We start from the raw sequence: 9053 nt of genomic DNA on the forward strand, positions 1-9053 counted from the left end.
AGAGAGAGAGAGAGAGAGAGAGAGAGAGAGAGAGAGAGAGAGAGAGAGAGAGGGAGAGAGGGAGAATAGCTTGTTTAATAATAATTACTAATATAGTTTAGTTCATCACTAAATTAATTTATTTATTAAGTATTTAAATTACTAATAAAAGATGTTATTGTTGAATTTTATTCGGAGCTCTATATCTTTAAAACTACCAACAACACAAGAAAACCTAAGGGAACATCATATAAAGTAGAGTAAATTTGTAAAAAAATTTCTCAAAATAAATTCGCTAACTACTGATTTTTTAGTACATTTTTTGTTAAATGTTGCTTTTTAAAACTCTATATCTGGAGAACTATTAGACGTAAATAGCTCTATTAGGGGTCATATTTTAGCAAATGTACTCTAAATTATGTTCTTTTAGGTTTTCTAGTGTTGCGGTTAGTTTTAAAGATATAGAGCTCCGAATGAAAAAATAATTTGTTTTAATGTTTTGAAAGAGCTACCATTTTTTATTCCCCTTAACTACACTTTGTAGACTCATAAATTTTATCTATGAATTATACATAGTTTTCATCCAAGTAATCTGAAAGAAGATTCAAATTAGTTAAATCGAGCAACATCAACAAAGTGGTTAACAATGTAAAAGGGCCTTTTAGTTGCCACTGACAGCAATAAAGACCCGAAGTCCTGCTCATCAATTTGGGCAGACAAGTAAATTTCATTTAGAATTGTCTGATTGTTGTAATTTAGCCGGCGTTAGATAAGCAAAGCTATCCCTCAAATTCTATAGCTGCTTAAATGCTCCCGAATTCCTTTTTATTTTGAAACTTGGCCATCTCATTCCCAATACGGGGATTTTACTATGGCATTATTGGCAGGCTCAAAAATGGATATATTACATGTTTGAAAATGTAATTACAAAATTCCTTGGCGATTTTTTTGATTTTTGAGCCCGCCAACTCAATAAAGCCAATTTCACAAAGTACAGTTGCGTAATTGTTTTTCCAGACCAGTGATACGACTTCCCTCTTTCTTCCAACAAATACATAGTTGTTGATATAGTGAGAGCAATAATAATAAAGTTATTCGTCATTGTATTAATGTAATCCAGTATTGGGCAGAAGTCCCAAAAAAGAATGAAATAAACTGAATACATAAAATGGAACAGCTGAAGACAATTTATTTTATAAAGTTTTGTTTTTACTCTAAAAAAATATATTCGTATTTCACATTTGAATGAGAAATTTAGCTGGATAAATAAAAAAATAAATTTTAAAATTAATCTCAGCTTGTCTTTGTTATCATTTGTCTGCAACCTAAGTTTATTATTATTTCTAAGGAAGCTAGGTTCCACCGCCTCTCTAAAATCATTCACCATGTTTTAATGTAAAACTTTTAAATGATCACAATTCAAGTTTAAAGGACTTACTCCAAAGATTTTATTCTGTAAAGTATAGTTGTGTAATGAAAGCTTATATGCAAATTAATATGTGCGAATTCCGTTGCACGAAAATCATTCAAAAACTCTTTTTTTCTTTTTTTTTTTTTTTATAAAATTACTTCAGCTTTTCAGCATTTATCTTGTAACCTGTCAGTAGTTAATTCGTGATCTCTTAAGCAATTTACCTTATGAAAATATTAAAAAGTTCGACACCGGGATTTTGAAAGTGACGATTTAGGCGTTATAAACAGAAATGTGCTAAAAGAAAATTTTTGTTTTTTTAATCTTTGCCTGTCCGTTTCTGTACTGGAATCGTTTACAGGAAAACTCCCTTTTCTTTATATAACCGATCCTTTTTTTAATTACTATTGTCAAAGAGATATAAAAGGTAGTTGGTACTAGAGAATTGCTACCTCTCCTTCAACTAAATATTAAAAAGCACTTTAAACATAATTAAACTCTTAAATCGTGACAATAACAAAAATAAAGCAGAAAATTTCTCCTATATATATTTTATTTTTCTTCAATATCACGTTTTTTAGTTTCATTATTGTCACTGATCTTTTCCTTAAGGTTTCTAAAGAATACTTAAATTGATTTATTTCTGTTCAAGGATTGGATTTTTAAATTAAAAATACGCATTACTGTCATAACCACGTAATTTTATTAAAACTTTATATTTTATAACTGTTTATTTTGTATATTAGTTGATTGGTCAAATACAAAAAATATGTAATGATCGAGTATAACTAGCAGCACTAGATATACGTTTTAAAAAGCATTAGAAGGAAAAATTTGTAATTTTTTCTGTAATTGAAAATGAACAATATCAATCAGTATATTTACTTTCTTACGTAACGGAATTTTAATTGAACTTTTTTAGATGTTTTCTAGATACTGTTTTGTCAATAATGATTATTTTGATAGTGTTTGTTCCGTTAGTTACATTCCTCATGTACACATTTATAATTGTTTAAGTATCAAGTATACTTTTGACTAAATAGCTGAGCATAAACAAAACTCTTAAATATTTTGACTATTTGTAAAAACACACTTCTTGGGTATATTGTTAGGAACCTTCATTCTTCTTTCTTATTTGTAGTTGTGTCAGAACAAAAACTAGTTTTATGTTAGCCTTCTCGTGTATTTAAAGAAGTTCTTGTGCAATGTAGCCGTAGAGTGCCGTTAAGGAATGACTCACCTGTAACCCGTATTCTGATCGAGCGCCGCTCCCAGAGAAGGAAGTGTTGATGACCCAGCGAGGATCGATGCCGATTTCACTCAAGCTGCAGCTCGGCTGATGCCGGATGACAGTTTGTTGCCAGAAGCGGCCTGCCGTTGCTAAGGTTACCCGTAAACAACAACCCTCACCCCCTAGCTACCCTTTTGGTAATGCACGCACCTTACCTGGTAACTAACAATAGCTCCTGAGTGGAAGCAACATAGCCAAGAGCACGCTTAAAATCATTTCTTCTATTATTGCTTATTATTCATTTTATCTCATAAATGTTATCAAAAATAAGTTTTTTTTAACAATTCTATGAAAAATATGTCTCCTAATACCAGAGTCACTATAAAAAACGAATTGAATGTTTAGGTTCATCAGTATGTCATGATTGTCAACAAATATAAAGTAATCGAAAAAAAATTAAAATATGAATTCCATCAATAGCATTCATATCTCATGCCAAATTTTATATGTCATCTTTTAAGAGAATTAAAGTTAGATTTTTATAGTTTAGGTTGACTTTTCAACACAACTTTAATTTGCCACCCTTCATACGTTCCCAAGTTTTGTGTATATTGGCACATGTTGAACATTAATACTGTTTTGATAAATTAAGTATTTTGGAATACGTTAACGATAAGTTCTGTTTGTCGGTTTTCAAATTGACGGAAGAAGGTTCTAGTTGGATATAAAACCTTTCCGATATAAGCCTTTTATAGTGATTTCGGAAGTATAGAAGTTTTATCAAAATCAAAGGATTGCTTTAATGATTAAGAACATTCTGAAAGTTTTGAGGCAGAATAATTATGTGAAGAGATATAATATTTGTGTTGTGTGATGCGGTATTTCAAAGGGTTTTTGGTTTCACCTATGTAAACGGAATTACGAGGATAGGATAAAAGAGGGATAGTGTCCTTAAAAGGTGAGTAGATATTAGATAGTTTCTAATGAAATCTGAAAGCAATACGAAGGTTAGGTATAGTAGAACGTAAGAATTTTTGGATGTTATCAGAAAGAGAGAAGATGTAGGGTGGTGACCTGTATAAGGGAATAGAGGTTTATAAATGACATGGGGGAGGGAAGTTATTAGTGAAGAGTATTTGTTTAATGCAATGTATGTTAGTTTCATGGAAATGGGAGTCAGTGAGGAAAAGGCTGCGGTGAATAAGGTTCTTAGCTACGTTTATTTTTTGATGGTGAGGATGCTGGGAGTAGTAGTTTTAAAGTCTGTCTGAGTAAGTTGGTTTAGTGTACAAATCAGTGGATATGGCGTTGCCTGGGTTTCTTATGGTGAGGAGGTCAAGGAAAGGATGGGAGTGATTATTTTCAAATTATACTGCAACATTAAGGTGTGGATGGTAAGAATTAAAGGTAGATAAAATATCAGGAGCTTTAACGGGAGGTTTTAACTCTCCTTTAGGACGAGGAGGAGGTCATCTACATATTTTTTAATGAGTATAATATCAGCTAAAAAGAGTGGAATAGTGGAATCAAGCAATTCCATATTAATTCAATGTACAATTAAATGGTATATAATATCAGACAGGTCTCATGCTCATGCTGAGGTAAAGAGTCTAACAAGGCTTAGATCTGTCTTTGAAACACCTTTATTTGAAATCAATAACCAGTTCCGATTATTGGCAATAATAAATAATGTATAAATATAAAATATTAAATAACTTAATATATAATTAAAGAAGAAAAATTTAAAACCCCAACAAGCCCGATTTCTCCCGATCGCATTTACGTATACACGGCTCCTTAATCTTTCGTCAATAGTTGTATTCTTGGGAGGAACAAAATAGATGTCCGGTAATTTCACCTTGATATACCATAAATTAGGAATTTACATTAAGTGAAAATTGTGTGATGCCCGCAACGCACTAGATTTTTATGTTTCTAAAACGCATTTAAATTGGTTAAAAAATTCTCTTGTCTAAAAAGTACTAGAAGCAAGTTATTCTCGATAAAAGAAAAAAAATCTTTTTTTTAGTCAGTTATTTCAAGATGAAGGAAACGACAAGACTGGAGAGGTTGAAAATTTAATTTTTTTTTACAGGAGTAATAAACTTTTATAACTTCATTCTCTTTTTTGAGCTTTCTCTGTTGTTCTGTTTTAACTTCCTTTAAAACATATTGGATCGTAGAATTAAATTTTGCCACAGGGGTCCCCACACGGTCAGTTCAGTAAAGAAAGAAAAAACAAAGATAGACCTATGGATTGTAAAGCTAGATTGATTTCATCTCTTACATTTTAACCCTTACAATCTGAACGTTGGTTTTACTGTCATTCCGACTGACAGTGTAGAGATCCCTTAAGAGTGGTAGCTCTGAGTGGATAGTGGGTAACCGCCTTGTATCATCCCTATCAGGTTGTCATTTGCAATTAAAACTGTTTACAAACTAAGTATTTAGTTTTCTATACTAATAATTTTTTCTGTGGACAGCAGTTACAATGATTTGCACGTCATTTTCTGTAAGGCTAGCTAACGATCTTTTACTTAAACGTTATAACCTGCATTCTCAAAGTGAATAAATATGATGAATAAGAGCAATATGATATGATAATGACTTAATAGAACTACCAATCGGTAGCCATACACACTTTAAAACTGATATCAGCATGGATGAAGATCAATGTATTTGCTCATTGAGATTTTTAATTATGAATGTTTTACTTTATGATTAGAGGTAAATATCTGGAATCCTAAGCAAACTGGTCATAAACAGTAGATTAACAGTTGTTTTATTTGTCCTTGGAGTTGGAGATCTTCAAAAATGTTATAATTTTTTATCTCACTTTTGTTTTAGTTATAATGGCTAGACGTGATCCAGGAATACTTTGTTTTGAACATTGTGGTCAGCGAAGAATATTCTGTTTTGAACTACCTGAGCACTGCCCTGCTTGTAGAGCCGCGTTACTAGAAGATACATCAATTATACCTTTCAGGTGAAGGTTCTATATCCTATAACCTATGATGTGTAATGAATTAATTGCATGTTTTAGCATATAAATTAGGACCTAGTGTGGACCACATTCAGTTGTTAGGAACCAATCCTATATCACAATTTTTCCATATTATTAATTTTTCAAATTTGGTAGGCAAAATCAATCACAGGTTGATCAACTTTTAGCTACACGTTTTGGTTCAGAAAAAGAATTTGATATAATTGTCAGAGAGAAGGCTGCTCCGTTTATCAGTTTTTTTAATTGAGAGATAATGAGAAACTGGCAAATAGAGGTGCCAAGATGAGTTAATGACCTTTTTAGAGATGAGTTGAATGGTCGGAGGAATTGTTGGGGGTTCAGCCACTCACAGATTACAGATACAGTTACCTTTTACATTTTTACAACACGTTCAGTTCATACTAGTTCTTTTCTCCTAAATATTTCTTTTTTCGATCTAATAATTTTAATTTGAAGCAAGTACCATTGTGTACACTTAATTATGCCAACTAACACCTTGGTGGCCTCCAATTTGATAGCTCTTGTTTCTATAAAAAATACTGGATGACCAATTTATTTTTATCAGTCACTTTGTAAATTTAATCAAGAAAATTATAAGCAATCAATTAATGATAATAAGATTAGCAATTAATTCTTTCGATATTAATTTCAAAGTTACAAAATGGTGTAATTGTTGAAACATTCCAGGGTGCCATTTCCATTTGTGAAGGCTTCTCAATACCCTTGTGCTGTTGTTATAAAGCCTACCAATGGTGACTTCCTCAAGTATGTCTAATTTTCTTAAATATTTTTTCTTATAGGCTACAATAATTGTAATATCCTACTCATGTTTATTTAAAATTTAATTAAATTTAGTTTTGTTTTTTATTATTACTGTTAGTGAATACAAACTGTCTATGGATCTTCACATTGGTATTACAACAACCCAAGGTCAAACTGTAGAATATGATAAGGATGGATTGAGCTATGGTAGAGATTGGTCAGAATGCTTGTTGGTCTATCAACTGCAAATTCAGGATGAAGAAGCTATTGAAATATGGGATTCTGTGATTGACCAGGTTTCTTCGCTTGACTCTTGGAGTCCACTGAGGTTAGTGAACAACTCAACTTCTTCTTCACACTCAACAACAACTCAACTCAACTATCTTCTTTTCTATACATTAGATAATATAATAATAATAACTAATGAACAGTGTATTTTGTTTAGTTCTTTATTATTACAAATATACAATTATAGGCAGATGATCTGGGCGGCTACCAAGAAAGGTACAGAACTAGCAGAAAAACTATTTATTTGTAATCCTGTAATTTATTGTAAAACCCTTTTAAGTTAAATAATAAACAGATTTTCTGTTATTTTTGTACCTCTACCTACACCATCTTGATACAGTCATCACGTATGGTTAACTAATAATTTTTCAAATTCAATTAATGTTTCAATCTAAATTGATATTTGATTAATTAATTAATTTTGTTTTGTTTTTTAGGTACAATGAAGAGACTTTCAACTGTTACACATTTGTTCTAGCCTTTCTGAGATGCCTAAAATATCCTCCTCTCACTGAAGCAGTGAAGAGCAAAACAATTTTTTGTGAACATTTTGTATTACCAAGGACTGAAATAGCTTGGAAATACATTAAACTGTACCGGCGTCTGAAAGATAGTGGTTATTATGTCAGTAAAATTAATAAATCAGATATTACAGAATGTGGTTTATAATGAATAATGAAAGTTTAAATAAACTATATTTTATATTTATATTTATAAATGATGTATGTTTCTTACTCATTGAACCAATACCATAGTTTCTAGATTTGTGGAATCAAAGGAAGAATGTTTATTTTAATTATACTGTTACCAAGATCTACTCCCTGCATTGTTTTCTATCTCTGCGCGTAGATCAGATCTTGGTCAGAACTTAGTCGTTTACTTGTATGGATTATCTGTTGACTCACATGCTCACATTTAGAGCTCATATTAGTACTCCACTCCCTAGCCTTTGAATTTTTTTTTTTATTAGCTCAGGGAAGTGCTAATCTTTGGTATATTAGTATACAGGTTCTGTTTATTCAAACAGCTTTGAGGATTGATTCATTTATGGCTGACCACAGAATATGCCAAAAGGCTAGGACTAACAATTGAACCATGTGATCAAACCATCACCATATAGTAAATATTATAGGACGAACTCATATCACAATTAGGTCCTGAATACCCTCTTTAGCATTAAATAAACTATCCACTCAAGCTATCATAGTTCCAAAGATAACAGGCAATCTACCTTAAGTACTTTCCCATTTGTTCAGTTGAAGAGCTACAATTTTATGCACTAGCAGATCCTGAATTTTTGGAGCCTGGTTTAAGGCTGGTTTGTTCTTTAGGAAATAGGCAATGAACGTAGAGCTGCTCTGGGCACTTGGGATCTAGGAGCTTACAGTATAAAATACCGAGGGACACAGGAAAGTCTTTGTACAGCCTATGGAGATCATAGCCATTGCCATATTTCGGTTGAAGTTGGTGTTCTATACTTACTCTGCTGGTACATTAACCTTTGTGTATAAAAAAAAAAATTATACCAATGGTTTGGATATTGATGTTCACGAGAATGAAAACTTTTTAAGTAATGGAGAGAATGAGTGGAATTTTAAATGCAGTCTATTGAGGGCATTGATTAACTGAAAGTGAAATACATAACATTTAACACTGATTTTGATTGATACATCTATTTAAATAGAAATCATACTTCTATGTGAAATGCTTTAAGTAACACTGCCAGCAATTAATTATTCACTGAGCAAGATCATGGACAAAACCCATTGAACTAGTATGGACATGAGCAGTTCTCATGCAACAATGAAAATGAGAGGTTATTGTAAGTTTTATGTGAAGTATCAAAAGACCTATGATCAGTTGATTATTTAATCACATCAATAAATGATCTCTCTGATATTTTAATCTATTCTGGAAATGATTATTTTTAACTTAAAGCCTAGGTACAAATTGTTAAAGCTAACTCAATACAGCATTTATTGTTTGTGAGCCCAAGCTACACATATCCTCAGTTATTTCTGACTGAGAATACTATGATTTAATTCCAATTCATTGCCTTCCTAAAACTAAATCAGTACCAAACCAAATTTCTTTAGTACCTCAATGAGCAATATTTATTCCTTAGTACACAATAGAAATATATGCACTGCTGAATTACTTAACACTTAATAATTCATTACATAGATAAATTATTTTTTATATTTTGCAAAGAAAAATGGAAACATTAACGAAAATGTACACTCATAAAGAAGGGATATATTTTCCTGTACAAAAAAGATTAACAATGCAACCTTATAGCTAGGTATCCTTACAGATCGCAGTGGTACCAACTAAATAAAAGTAGGAAACTACTCTACTACAATATTATTTACATTAGT

General features: G+C 31.5%; 2 protein-coding genes across 7 annotated transcripts in view; one reads left to right on the plus strand and one right to left on the minus strand.

The window, feature by feature from the left end:
• eys (eyes shut) overlaps positions 1 to 2854 on the minus strand; it is a 43274-nt gene extending 40420 nt beyond the window's left edge. For 2 of the 3 annotated variants that reach the window (XM_014425302.3, XM_067051799.1), the window contains exon 1: positions 2631 to 2851. The gene's annotated coding sequence lies outside the window, so the exon portion shown is untranslated. Of the gene's footprint in view, positions 1 to 2630 lie in introns of all 3 variants that reach the window. The other variant, XM_067051800.1, reaches the window with a different exon arrangement.
• Positions 1 to 7393, plus strand: part of LOC106683682 (MKRN2 opposite strand protein) — a 13007-nt gene extending 5614 nt beyond the window's left edge. For 2 of the 4 annotated variants that reach the window (XM_014425308.3, XM_067051802.1), the window contains exons 2-5: positions 5469 to 5607; positions 6313 to 6390; positions 6506 to 6715; positions 7113 to 7393. In XM_014425308.3, coding sequence (XP_014280794.2) covers positions 5469 to 5607; positions 6313 to 6390; positions 6506 to 6715; positions 7113 to 7344 — 659 coding nt within the window. In that variant the 3' untranslated portion in view covers positions 7345 to 7393. Of the gene's footprint in view, positions 1 to 5002; positions 5349 to 5468; positions 5608 to 6312; positions 6391 to 6505; positions 6716 to 7112 lie in introns of those variants that run through there. The other 2 variants (XM_014425307.3, XM_067051803.1) reach the window with 2 other exon arrangements.
• Positions 7394 to 9053: the final 1660 nt, after the last annotated feature.

This window comes from Halyomorpha halys, unplaced genomic scaffold, assembly GCF_000696795.3.
Source record: "Halyomorpha halys isolate HHAL.00 unplaced genomic scaffold, Hhal_1.1 Scaffold505.1, whole genome shotgun sequence".
Taxonomy (NCBI): Eukaryota; Metazoa; Arthropoda; class Insecta; order Hemiptera; family Pentatomidae; genus Halyomorpha; species Halyomorpha halys.